Source organism: Bos javanicus, chromosome 4, assembly GCF_032452875.1.
Source record: "Bos javanicus breed banteng chromosome 4, ARS-OSU_banteng_1.0, whole genome shotgun sequence".
Taxonomy (NCBI): Eukaryota; Metazoa; Chordata; class Mammalia; order Artiodactyla; family Bovidae; genus Bos; species Bos javanicus.
This window is the reverse complement of record NC_083871.1, coordinates 76870791-76884921: the sequence shown is the minus strand read 5'-3', so window position 1 is coordinate 76884921 and position 14131 is coordinate 76870791. Positions and strand designations below refer to the sequence as shown.

At 50.3% G+C, this 14131-nt stretch overlaps 1 protein-coding gene across 1 annotated transcript in view; it reads left to right on the top strand.

Moving 5' to 3' along the window:
- The window catches only part of ADCY1 (adenylate cyclase 1), a 106753-nt gene that overhangs the window by 26477 nt on the left and 66145 nt on the right, over positions 1–14131 (top strand). The window contains exons 3-4 of the mRNA XM_061414405.1: positions 1444–1562; positions 7558–7669. Of these exons, the coding sequence (XP_061270389.1) occupies positions 1444–1562; positions 7558–7669 (231 nt within the window). The remainder of the gene's footprint in view (positions 1–1443; positions 1563–7557; positions 7670–14131) is intronic.

Here is a 14131-nt window from a genome sequence, read left to right as displayed (position 1 = left end):
GGGTCTGTCCAGCCTCGAGCCATGTGGGGGCCACAGTGGGTCCCGCCATCCCACATAGACCAGGCCTGGTTCTCCTGGGTGCACATACTGAGCTCCACCTGGTGCCGGGTGGGGCTGGGCCTGGCCTCCATCCGAAGTGTATGTGGGGATGTGTCACCTGGGGAGACTCTTCCTATGCATCAGATACATTCTCCCATCTTAAAATAACTTTATGATCTGGAGCCAAGGGGGTGAAGCCCTCACACCCCTACCCCAGGCCCCTGAGGCCATTTCCTGGAGGTGGGAGTGCTTTTGGTGACTCTTGTCACTGCTGCTGCTGTGATTGCCCTCCAGAGAATGTCACGTGGGGGAGCGCCTGCTCCCAGGCAGAGATGTGGTCTCATACTGCGGGGTAGACCTGGGGTCTACGAGGGTCTCAGGTCCTGGGGACTGCACCTGGCCACCTGGTCTAAGTGGGAGATGCCAGAAATCCACGTGGCCCCTTCTGAGCCTCCTCCATTGAGCAGACTGAGGGCCCAGGGGCTGTGGGCCCAGCCGGGTTGGGGGGTGCTACTGGAGAGAGAGTGAGGGAGGGACTACTGTCCCCTCCCTGCCCCACGTCCACCCCTGTAAGTAGGAAGTCTTACTTGATTGCAGGCAGGATCTAAATTCTGCACTTTTATTTTCTTTCCAAAGCAGAGTGTGTGTGGTTGGCGAGGGGCTCTGAAAGGGACAAAGGGAGGAGTGGGGGTCTCACCCCAGGTTTCTAGAACATGGTTTCTCAGACACGGTGTGACCGGTGGGGTTGAGGCCAGGGAAGGATCCGTCATGAGGAGGAGAGATGGGGACTGGAGAAGGAAACCAAGGTCCAGAAAGGGTGACAGAGCCCCCGGGGGCAGCGTGGCTCCTGTGGCTTATTAGCCCAGGCATTCGGTCCATACTCTTGGGGGTGGAGAACCTTTGACTCCTGCAGGTCTGGGAGTGATCAGAAGACAAGACCAGGAGAATATGCCACATTGTATCCAAAGTCACTTATCTCTGTGGAACATGGGCTCCTGTCTGTCGATGGGCATGGGCAGCCCACCTTGAGGTCCCTCTTGAGGCTGTGTTGGGTGATGGTGTGGGGAGTGAGGCTGGACAGGCCTGGTTGGAGGCAGCGGTGTCTCCTCCCTGTGACCCCCACTCATTGGAGCTGGGGCACATGGTGAGCTCTCCCCAGCAAGCTTGCCCAGTGCTCTGGGAACGAGTTACCTGTGTGGTGACAGTCCAGGCCTGGGCACAACCCACCAAGGCTCTGGGGCTGGGCAGGGACCATGTGGCTGAACCACATGCTGGCTGTGTGTGAGGAGGCTCTGGGGCCCCTCGTGGAGGGCAGCTCCTTGGCACCAAGGTCACTGGATTGGGCATGTCCAGGAATCACAGGGAGGAGCTGCTGTGTCACAGGAGCCTGTCTCTTCTGTCCAGGAGCGGCTGCTCATGAGCCTCCTGCCTCGGAATGTTGCCATGGAGATGAAGGAGGACTTCCTGAAGCCCCCTGAGAGGATTTTCCACAAGATTTACATCCAGCGGCATGACAACGTGAGGTAGAGCTGGCACTAGTTTGGCCCTGTGATGGGCCTGGGGAGCTGAGGTGGGAGGTGATGGAGGTGTGGGAGGGGTGATCGGGGAGGGGGAAGTGATGGAGGAGGTGGGAGATGGTGGAAGTGGAGATAATGTTGTAGGTGGGGAGTGATGGAGGAGGTGCGAGAAGGTGGAGGAGAAGGAGGTAATGGCAGAGGAGGGTGATGATGGTGGAGGTGGAAAAGATGGTGGATGTAGTGGTAGAGGTGGGAGGTGATGGTGAAGGTGGAGGTGATGGAGGGGGAAGCGGTGATGGCAGAGGTGAGCAGAGGACCCTGATTTTAGGGAAGGAGGGAGCAGGTGTGGGTCAGGAGCCCAGGTGAGCACTTGCCCAGCAGGGAAGCAGTTCCCACAAGCGGTGTGGGTGGGCTTCTCGGGTGATGCATTTCACAGTAGCTATTTCTCATTTCTTCACCTTCTGTTTCCTGTATTGTCTGGAGAGCATGGGAACTCTGTCCCTTAGCCAGACTTGGGCAGTGGCCGTTGAACTGGGAATTTGCCTGTATCAGGTTAATAACTGAGCATTGTTCTAGTTCATGCTGGGCTCTGGGGTAGGTGTTTCTTTTACTCTGTTTATCTCTTGGCAGCCCCAGGAGGTAGAGATGGTTATTCCCATTTTATAGGTGAGGAAACCGAGCCCTTGGAATGAACCAACTTTCCCTGGACACTCTAAAGTTTGCTAATTTGTTTTTAAAGATTCTGTTAAAATGTAATTTATTATATTAAATCATGCATTGCCTTTAAAGGTACTTAGAATAGCAGTGTTGCCTGTCTGGGGTAATACTTGACAAAAGTGTCAGGTAGGAAATGATGATTTGAAGGACCCACGCACTCTCTCTCCTTCTGGTCTTTGCTGGTTTTCTTGGGTGTTGGTGTCAGGCCTCCCTGCCCACTGAGCCCCTGTGGACACAAAAGGATAAGAAATTCCTCTTTCTGTCTGTGTCGAGTGCTGCAGACTGGGTCCCCACGAGCTGGTGCTTGTTTGTCTGAATGAGCCAAGGCCCACTGCTGCCAGCCCATCCTTGTCAGGGTCCAAGCGGCCCCTGTGTGTGGGCTGGTGTGGCTAACAGCTGTCTGGTGAGTGCACTCACTCCCACTGTTATGTCTCTTGATAAGGACCAGTTTTGTCTTCCTACAGAAGACGGTGAAGCCAAATGGGATTAAGGCCTGATATGTGAGGCCAACGTTCAAGCCCAGTCAGGAAAGGTCACTTGGTTCTGTTTAATATCATCACACCCTTGATATCCATGAGCACTGTCACCTCTACTTTATAGATGAGGAACTTGAGCTTCAGCAAAGTGAGGTGAGTGTGCAGGACTCCCTGGCCAGTGAGTGATAGGGCTGAAGCTAGTCTAGGATTGGCTGATGCTGATGTCTGCCTAGACCTTTCCACTTTGCACACTACCTTTTGTTACTGGGTAAGGACTCGATTTAGTGACCAAATGCCCTGCTGAGAAGACCAGACTACCACAATAATCCAGGGCACACCTTGCCAGGGCAGAGCATCTGCATACATCAAGGAAAGCATCAGACAGCAGGGGTCTTCTGGGGCTGCAGGTAGAGGTGGGCACGTGCATGGAGCACCCAAGTGCCTTTCTCTTCCTCTCCTCTCCTATAATGGTAATACAGATGTGACAAGTTACTGTTCCCCTTTGCTGCTGAAAAATCTCTGTCCAAGTCTTATGATGGGCTTCCCTGATAGCTCAGCTGGTAAAGAATCTGCCTGCAATGCAGGAGACCCCAGTTCGATTCCTGGGTGAGGAAGATCCGCTGGAGAAGGGATAAGCTACCCACTCCAGTATTCTTGGGCTTCCCTTGTGGCTCAGCTGGTAAAGAATCCGCCTGCAATGTGGGAGACTTGGGTTCGATCTCTGTTTTGGGAAGATCCCCTGGAGGAGGGCATGGCAACCCACTCCAGAATTCCTGCCTGGAGAATCCCCATGGACAGAGGTGCCTGGTGGGCTACAGTCCATGGGGTCGCAAAGGGTTGGACACGACTGAGCGACTAAGCACGTGTCCTGTGGTGGGCCAGTGTGCTTGGTGCAGGCAGGACAGCCCTGAGACAGGAGAGGAAGCTGAGGCTCGCTGTCACAGATAGTGCCAGCTACACCATAGCCCTCCTGGCTACCCTCCATCAGGATTCAGCGACATCTTTCTACAGCCCAAATATGGATATCTCATTGGGCTGTCTACAGTCCTGTTATGTCCAAGCCCAGTATGGCCTGGCTGAGTGTTGAAAGCATGTCCCAACATTCACATACACACCACTGTCAAAGATTGAGAAATTTATTTGCTCCGAACATCTAAGAAAATTTCTGTCTAGTCATTAGCTGAACACTATACCAAGTTAATGAAGCGAAGTCTTTAGTAGCGTCACGTAACAAAGAATACAGACTTTATAGAATTAGTTCAGAAAAGTCACTAAAGAAGCAATAGTATAAACAGTAACAGCAACAAACCCTGAGGGGGATATGTTTTTCAGAGTTGCCGTGTTATATTACCCAGTTTTCAATAAAAACATATGAAACAAGCTAAAAACAGGAATGCATGGCTTACATAAGAGTATATTTAAAAAGAGGTCAATAGAAACTATCCCAGAGGAAGGCCAGACATTGAACTTATTTGGCAGTACCTTTAAAATCAGCTATCTTAGATGTGTTCAAAGAACAAACCATGTCTAAGAAACTAAAAGAAAATATGAGAGTGATTTCTCATCAAATAAAGAATACCAATAAAAAAATAAAAATTATGTAAATGAACAACTGAATAGAAATTTCAAAAGTGAAAAATAAAATGAAAAATTCATCTGGGGCTTAACAGCAGATTTGAGCAGACTGAAGAAAGAATCAGTGAATTTCAAGATAAGTCATTTGAAATTATCCAGTCTGAAGAACAGAATGAAGAAAAGGATGAGGAAAAATGAACAGAGAACCGAGGGACACCATCAAACGTAGCAACACACTCATGATGAGAGTCTGAGCAAAGAGAAAAAGGGGAAGAAAAATTGAAAAAAACAATGGCCCCAAATGTCCCAAATTTGGTGAAGAACACTTAACTACATCAGAGAAGCTCAAATAAGATAAACTCAAAGAGAACCGCAGCTGCATGCATCATAATCCAACTGTCAAAAGCCAAAGACATGGACAGAATCTTGAAAGCAGGAGGAGAGAAGCACTTTAATAAAGTTTCTCATCAGATTAATAATAAAGATAAATAATTTAATAATAAAAAATAGAACTTTAATAAAGTTTCTAGCAGATTTCTCATCAGAAACCGTGGAGGCCACCAGGCAGTGGCATGGCTTATTCAAAAGCTGAACTAGAAAGAGAAGAATTCTGTACCCAGCGAAAATCACAGCAGTACCAGCTGCTGTTCTCTCTGCCTGGGGAACCCTGTCTGGTGTCTTCCTGGCTCCCCTTCTCCTCCCTTCAGGACTCGAATGTCACCTGACTTACTCAGAGCTCCACACCAGCCTTCCCTGCTTCATGTTCCTCCGTAGTTACGCTTGTCACCTTTGACACACTGTGAGCATCCACCTCCTCCGACTAGGATGGAAACTTCTGGAGGGCAGTGATGTGTGGATCTTTTTGCTCACTGCGAAGTCCCAAGCATATATCCAGAACACTGCCTAACATGTAGATCCTTCAGTAAGTATTTATTGCATTGTAACACTCACAAATTATTGCAACTAAGCAATTGGTGAGCTCTTAGTAGGTGCAAGGTGTTATTCTAAGTGCTTTGTTAATCCATGTAACCCTCACAACCTATCATCTGGACTCTGGTCTTATTCCCACATTAAAGATGGAAAGACTGACATGTGAAAGTATTGGGTAGGTTGCCTGAGGTCCCAGCACATTGCCATAACTAGCGGAGCTGGACAGTCCTTCTGGAATCCAAGGTCTCACCACTTCTCCCCGCCACTTCTTACCACACTCAGGAGCCTCTCCTCTTGGATACTTGTGTCCCACTGCTTACTGTTGTGTCCATGTCCCAGCCAGTCTGCCTCTCTCAGCTTTTGATAAGTTATTATATGGTTTCTCACCCATTCTTAGTTTCCACATACTATTTGCACTTCTGAATCAATCCCCTCTTCCTTTTTTTCTTCCTCCTTTCCTCCTTCCTTCCTTTCTTGTTTGTCTGGAAAATCCCTGGATAGGCTCCAGACCCTGCTCCAGCCTGGCTGCGTCCTTGAAGTGGGTGAATTCCAGCCTTACCATATCATTGCTTCCCTGTGCTTTGTCCCTCCCTGCTCTGAGCCTTCTTTCCCAGATGTTGAGCTCCTGAGGACAGGGGCCTGGGGTGTAAGAGATCCACTACCTGGGTGCTTTAGGGGTGAGGTTTGCCGTGGGTTGTGGAGGTGGACAGGCAGGGAAACGCTGGGGGCTTTCCAAGCGTGGAGGTGGGCAGTGCTCAGTCACTGTTTATGGAACTAAATGAATGAGCAGAAGCTGAGAAACCAGAGGGTAGAGGAGGGCGTGAGAATGCATGGTTGGTTATAGAGAAGGAATAAAACACGCTGGACCCTCAGAGGTGTGAAGAAGCCTGAATTTTATACTAAACAGAGGGGAGAAAACTGTTGTTTGTCTCCGCCCACTCTTGCAGTCCCTTTGCTCAGCTTCTCAGTATCAGTGCCACACCTGTAGCCTAGACGCAGTTTTTACCCGTTCATTCATTCCTAACACAGATATGTGTCTCCTGTTGCTCTGTGTTTGGTACAGTGGGATGTACAAGTCAGGTCTGCCTCCTTAAGCTCCTCTCAGTCTCAGTGGGGGATGCTCTTCTGCAGTTAGAGGATTATAACGGTATATGAGACTTGGCCTGGGGTGAACACAGCTGCTCTCTGCACTTGGCTTGCTCACAGAAGCCTCTCTGAGGTGTGGGTCCCCACTTTCTGACATGAGGTATTATTGAAAATTCAACCCTGAGTTAAGATCTGGCATCAGGAATTAAGATATGAACACAACTGTGTCAAAAGGACAAATTCCTGTACACATCACTTTCTTCGTTTAAACTGGAGATGCACGTTTATGTCTCGTCAGTCTCTCCAGTACCATGTGAGTGACCTCCCAGGTCTCATAGCTGACAGTGCTTTTGGCTGAAGGTGACAAAGGTTGGCCTTACAGTGTCTTCAGGAGTGAGGGGTGTTCCCCTGGGGTGAGTGCTTTGGAGGTGACACCTGGTACTGGTCCAGGAACTCTGTGATCAGGCCTCATGGTTCCCGTGGAGCAGCTTGTTCTGAGCTAGGCCCCTGGTCAGTTCTTCACCATCCCCACACCTGTGGGGGATCAAGGTGCTTGGGGGATCAGCAGGAACCCCACCTCTTCCAAATGTATGGCTAGGGGAAGCTCTCTGTTGCCTTACAAGTTCTCCGTCCTGCCTGGATCCTCTATGTTGATTCGTTACTTAAGACTTTTAAAGTCTTTGCAGCATCCAGGTTGCTGGTTGTGTACTGTGGGTAGACACGGTGTTGTTTACCCTGACACGGGTACTGTAGTAAACGGATGCCCAGCATCTAAGAGAGATGCTGCTTTCACCCTTGTAGCTGACCGAAGGGCACCCTGCACACAGCACAGCACCCCTGGGGGGTTTGGACCAGGCCTGGGCTCAGTCACTGGCATCAGTTGTGGGGGAGGGGTGGGGAGATGGTGTGAGGGTTGCTCATTCCTTGAGAACATGTCACTTTTGCTCACCTGCCACCAGCCATGACCCCATCACCAGGCCACCCCAGAAAGTGGAGCAGGCTTGGTGGACGTTGAGCTGCTCCCTGTGTCCTGGGAGGAGTCAGCAGGAACTCTGAGTGGCTCCAGCATTTCCTCCATCTGTGACCGAGGAGTCCCCCGGCTTCTCCCAACCTCAGTCTTGTCCTGGATCCAGCAGGGATACGCAGAGGGCTGTGGTTTCAGGTGACGTCTGTCTGAGCCCATGGAAGAGGGCAGCTGGTACCTCTCTGTCTTGCAGCATCCTCTTTGCAGACATCGTGGGCTTCACAGGCTTGGCGTCACAGTGCACGGCCCAGGAGCTGGTGAAACTCCTCAACGAGCTCTTCGGGAAGTTTGATGAGCTGGCCACAGTAAGTATAGCCACCCCCTTCGTCTGATGAAGTTGCTCCTGGGGCCAGGACATGCCTGGTGGATCCTCTGGTGGAGATGTGGTCTTGGCTGTTGTTTCAGCCTCACTGGTTCCTCCCCTGGGACCAGAGTGCTTGCTGCCTTTGCAGATGGCAAGAGGCTGCATGAACCCAGTCACACCTCCAGTGAAGGGCCCTGGGCAGGTGGAGGCACTGGCTGGGTTGTGGGGCCCTGTGTGTGTGTGGACTGCCTGCGGGGCCACCCTGCACCTCCTGTTCCTTGGCAGATGTCGCTTGGGCTGACCTTGGTGGAGGGAGGGTTCTTTGGAGCAGGCCTGCACTGCCCTTTTCCGGGACGACTACCTGGACTTGAAACGTGACTGCTGGGGGTCACTTGGTGACATCTCAGGATGCCTGTCCCCTTTTCTGTGCTGTGGGTTGAGCACTGGGGTTTTGAGATTTTCCTGGGACAGGTCACATCTAAGGTCTGTGGGCTTCAGTAGCCGTGGCACGTGGGCTCAGCTGTTGTGGCTCCTGGGCTCTAGAGCACAGGCTCAGTAGCTGTGGTGCGTGGGCTTGGTTGCGCTGTGGCATATGGAATCTTCCTGGACCAGAGATTGAACCATCTCCCCTGCATTGACAGGTGGATTCCTATCCACTGTGCCATCAGGGAAATCCAAGATGATGATCTTTATAAAAATTTTTTTTTTTTCTATTTCATTTTGGACAGTTTATACTGCTGCGCCTTCAGGTTCGCTGATCTTTGCATCTACGCGTCTAACCTGCCATGTATCTTCCAGTGCAGCTTCTGACTTCTCTAGAAATTGTTTCTTCTCTAGAAGCAATTTCTATCTTTTGTCCTTATTGAGGTGACTGACCGTGAGGAAGCCCAAAATTAAAATGGCCTCGTTTGCTTCTTATTTATTGCTTTCTTTCTCTGTTCGTGCATTGACATTTTGTGTCTTCAGTATATTTTCACCCTTATCTGCTTGTGTCCTGTTCTGAGGAGCACCGGGCGTGTTTTCCTTGTGTATATGCTTGTTTTATGTCCGAGCGCCCTGTGTGGAAGCTGTGGCGACCCCGGGGAAGCAAACACATCCTCCTTTATGAAGGGCCCTGGTGGGTGGTTAGACTCACAGTGTGCTTGTCTGCATCTCCGTAGGCGCTGACGGTTTGTTTACCCTGATCCACGGCTGACGACCGCAGATGTGCACTGTGTTTTTGACCTTTCCTCCATTTATCGGGTCTATTTTAGATCTGTGTTTGCTCTGATGTCTGTGTCTATCTCGGAAACTGGCCACACCCTCTGGATTTACGGAGAAACACCTGTCCTGGGTTTAGCCTTGCTCCGCCACCACCTGTTGGGGGTGGGCCCATCTCTGGATGTCAGTTTTTCCCATGGGAAAGTGGTCTTCCCGGACAAAGCAGTTGCCCCTCTGGCAGCTTCCAGGAGGCATGGGGGAGGTGGGGAAGATTCCTGGTGTGCCAGCCACGGAGATGAGCCTGGGTCCATGTTGGCCTCATGTCGGCTGGGCCAGGCGGACTGGTCCTCAGGGGTGACGGGCAGGTGAGAGCATGGTCTTCAGCTCTGGTCATAACACCAGGAATCCTTCAGGGACTGTTTCCAGCAAGAGCTTGTTCTCGACCCTGGCGTGGCCATTGTCAGGCATGCGAAGGGGATGCGTTGGATTCAGGCTGGTGCCCAGGGCCAGGCAGCTGACCCGCACACACCATGGGTGGTTAGAGAGCTCGGACGAGTGCAGAGGCTTCCCCTGTTTAGGTCCAAGCATTCCTGGGGTATGCGGGGTCTGCCAGGGGGCTCTCCCTGGGGACATCAGCCCTTGGGCTTGGCCAGTCCTTGTTGTCCCTGAACTCAGACGCTTTGGGAGCCTTCCCAGACCATGAGGACCCGACACAGGAGCACTTGGCCAGGAGTGTAAGGGGTCCAGTGCCTGATGGATGACTGTGATGACTTGTGTTAGTGAGGGCATTATTTCCCAGTTACTTGTGTTACTCTGGATGATTCTGAAAGGGGCCCATGGAAGCCTGTCGGAGGGCGGAGCTCCCCACCCAGTTCTAAGCTGCTTGGCTGTATGTTCCTGTCCATCCTTCCTATCCCTATCTTTCTTTCTCCCCCTCAGGAAACTGTCCTTGGGTCATTTCAGGGGGTCATGCCTTCCTGTTCTGACAGCTGGTCCCATGGCCGCATGGAGCTGGCCATGTCCAGGCCTGACACGTGCTGAGTCCAGCTGTGCCTCTGCTCGACAGTGTTCCTTCAGCAAAGCTGCCTGTGCACCTGCTGTTGGTGGGGGTGAGGGGCGGACTGGAGCCCCAGAATGGAGTCAGAGAGCCTTGGCCAGGGAGATTACAACCCAGCCAGGGAGACCTTGAGCCAGTTTTGTGAAACCCGGATTTTGCTGACTGAAAAATGGTCAGGATGTAAAGCGATATCGTGAGCACAGCCTGGAGGGGGCGGCCATGGGACCATCACCTGAGCTCAGCTTGGAAAACCGACCCAAGGGTACGATTTCAAGTGATCAAAGTAGAATGTAAAGTTGCATATAGAAGACAATAGAATAGAATTTCACACTGCATGCACATACTATACACACACTCACATGAGTGCCAGAGAGAAAAAGGAAGTCTGGAAGGAAATATCCCGGAGTAACCATGGTTATTGCTAAGCTGTAAGATATAATAGTTAATTTTCTGAACTTTCTGCATCCTGGATAATGAACGTGGATTTCTTTAATTATCCTTTGATTAGCAGGGAATAAATATTGTTTGTTGAAAAACCAGTAGATGTTTGGAACTCTGATGCGTCTGTCATTTGTATTAGGCCACCTGTGGAAACTCACCCACCCCGTTTGCTGGAGGAAACTTTGTGATCAGCAGCTGCAGTGGCTCAGGTCCCTTTGTGGGGAGGCGTGCTCCAGGCAGAGGGAGGAGTGAGATGTGGGGAGCAAGGCTGACTTGAGGCCTCGGTGCGGAGGAGCAGTGAAGGGAGAGGCAGGGTGGCCTGGAAGGGGCCTGGAGTGCCGTGCAGAAGAGGATGTGGTGCCTCTGTGTGTCACTGAGAAAGCACGTGTCCTTAGTTGGGTTCAGAAAACAGCAGCCAGGTCTCTACTGTGTGCCCGAATTGTCCTGGGTAATGGGGATGCAGCGGGAACAAGTCAGATGTAAACCCTGCCCTTGAAGGTTTTAGGAAACTCACACATGCACAAAGTTAGAGACAGTAACATAGCAACCGTCCCCAGGCACTCACAATCCTCTTTGATAGAACTAACATCCGGCCAGTCTTGTGGGTCTGCAGCCTCCCCCCAGATCCTGCCCACCACCATGCCACATCCTTGCAGCCTTGGAGAGTGGCTCCTCTGTCTGGCATGCTGTGGCTGGTGCCAGTTTGAGTCCTCCTCTGGGTGTGGTCACCCTGCTTGTCTCAAACGCGTCTCTTCTTCAGAGCTCATTTGTTTCAGTCAGGATTCACGTGAGATGGATGTATGTCTGGGTGGTGCCTGTGGATTTTAATTTATGGAGGTGTTGACTTAAAAAATGTTCACAACCCAGAAGCTGAGAGTTACGTTTAATTTGGTGGGAATTTTTAGGACTTCAAGCCCAGGAGACAGTATCTCAAGTGACCCCGAGAGAACTGCTCCAAGGAGGCAAGGAGAGAGCCAGGTTATATAGAGGTTTTGCAACAAAGGGCAGATAGTCTGGTCATTAAAAAATTATTTTTAATTAAAAACAGATAACCCAAGTTAAGGAACTTAGTGCTTTTCTGTGTATGGGAAGATGCAAGTCTGGGCTCAGTGGAATCATCCCTTTGATATGCCCTCAGCTATCTGGGGCCGCTTCCTGGGTTTTTCATGTCCTGAGTTTCCTCTGGGCTCAGTGGTAGTAAGTGGCTGCAGTCTGATGGCTGCTAGATGGCAGGTATTCTTTTCCTTCCTGAATTCCCTCAGGGCTCACACACGGAGGGCTGCAATCTCTGATGGCTGTGACATCCTTGTTTACTGATATGGCAGAAAATGCTCCATCTTTCAGAGGTGACAGTGATGGCAGGGGAGCTAAGGCCAGAGAAGGATGCTCTATCAATCACAGTCCCCCAGAGGAGGGACCACTGGGTGCCCAGGAGGCAGAAAGGCTAGGAGAGGGGGACGGAGCTTTATGGGTGTTTCCATGGCGATGAGCAGACACAGGGCTGGACAGTGTGGATGGTGAGGGCTCTGCGCTGTCGGTGTCTCCTGCCCCCTGGTCCCTACCCTGGTGATTAGGGCGGGAACAGTGGCAGGAGTATGAGAGTCCACAGAAAAAGTGTGGGCTCTGATCTGCCAGTGGGACAGGAACAAGCTATCTACTGTCTCCAGGAATTAGCCAGCCCTGGTAAGCAGGAGGCATCCTTTCCTACCAGCAAGGCCCCTGAGATATCAGACCTTCATAGCATACAAAAACCAAAAAACCAGATGGATACACACATTGTATTCAATGGTCTTATTGAGGGTAATAATATTGTTGATGCTATTTTGAATCAATTGTACATCAAAGAATGAAACAAAAAATTATACTACTGTGCCACATATACTGGATGTGCCACATGCGTCTTGGTTTTGGTTTTTCCTTGCTGACGTTGCTGCCCTTGGGGGCAGCTCAGCCCCAGGAGTGGGTGTGCTCTGTACTTCTCGCGACCTGTCCAGGCACCTGAACGAGCTGACCTTCTGTGCCTGCCTGAGCTCTCATCTGTGTTAACGACACTTCCCTGATCACTTTGCTTCTCCCCTGTGCTTGCTCCTCTGCTGGCCTCTTCTCATCGGGACGTGTGGATCTGAGGTTCCTGTGTTGTTATGGGCTTCCCAAGATGATGTGCCCGAGGGTCACAGCAGTTGCCACAAAAGCTTGGCTGATCTGTATTCACTAGGGTTTACACACTCAGGGTCAGTTTTCTGATCCTGTTGTCTCTTCTGCATTTATTAGCACGTGATTCTTTAAAAATGAAGAACATTTACTCATGAGCTGTTTGATTATCATCAGTGAACGCTTGATTCTTTTCATTTCTTTATCAAGTTTCAGGACTGGATCCACCAAGGGGATGAGCCTGAGGTTACCTCCTGCTTCCTGGTGACTTGGCCCACACCCTCCTAGCATATTCCTGCCTCATACACAGATGTGGCATTTTTCAGAAGCTCTAGTTTCTCTCAGCAGGAAGTGGGTTTTCCAGCCTGTAATCCGGGTTGTCTCTGGCCCTGTGACTTTCCAAAAGACAGAGGTGGAAGATATTTTTTAGAAAAATGGAAACAAATTCTGACTTCATATGGATATTTCCAATTCACTTAGTCCTTTGATTTTTACATTTGTGTCTCTTTTCCTTTGATTTTGGAAACTCTAATGACAGTAGTATAATTTTTTGTTTCATTCTTTTATGTACAATTGATTCAAAATAGCATCAACAATATTATTACCCTCAATAAGACCACTGAATACAATCTAAGGTTCCTTTAGCGGTTTCTGTGGTGATCTTGTCCTTGGATTACATCCCACTAGTGTGTGTGTGCATGCGTACTCAGTCACTTCAGTTGTGTTTAACTCTTTGCGACCCTATGGACTGCAGCCTGCCAGGATCCTCTGTCCATGGGATTCTCCAGACAAGAATACTGGAGTGGGTTGCAATGCCCTCCTCCTGACCCAGGGATTGAACTTGTGTCTCCTGCATTGCAGGCGGATACTTCACCACTGAACTACCAGAGAAGCTGTATATCCTGGTGGCTCAGAGGATACAGAATCCACCTGCCATATGGGAAACCTGAATTCCATCCCTGGGTTGGGAAGACCCCTTGGAGGAGGGCATGGCAACCCACTCCAGTATTCTTGCCTGGAGAATCTCATGGGCAGAGGAGTCTGATGGGTGCAGTCCATTGGGTCGCAAAGAGTTGGGCATGACTGAGTGACTAAGCATAGCACACAGCACTGATATATAGTCAAATATGTGTTTTCTCCTCACCTGGAATAGTTCTTTGCTGTGTGATCATGCTACCAGCGAGGTTATAATTAGGTTTAATTTAGTTTGGTTTTGATTTTTAGGCATCGCTGTGTTAAGTTAATTTTTCTTTTTAAGTACATAAAATATTGGCATGGTTCCATCCCACAGTGGAGACTCTGAGACAAGATACTTGGATACTGCCAAGTATCTGCAGGGCCAACATACTGCCCTGCCCCACCATCTCTCCCACCCCATGCATTTAGGCATCTGTGCTGTGTCTGGGGTTGCCCCTCCATTGTTCCTTTTGGAGACCAGGAGCAGATATGTACATGTGACTGTTTATTATTGAAGAGTATGCCTCAGTGGGGGCTTCCCATGTGGCTCAAGTGGTAAAGGATGTGCTTTCCGTTGTAGGAGATGCAGGCAGGAGACAGCAGGTTCGGTCCCTGGGTCAGGAAGATCCCTTGGAAAAGGAAATGACAACCTGTCAT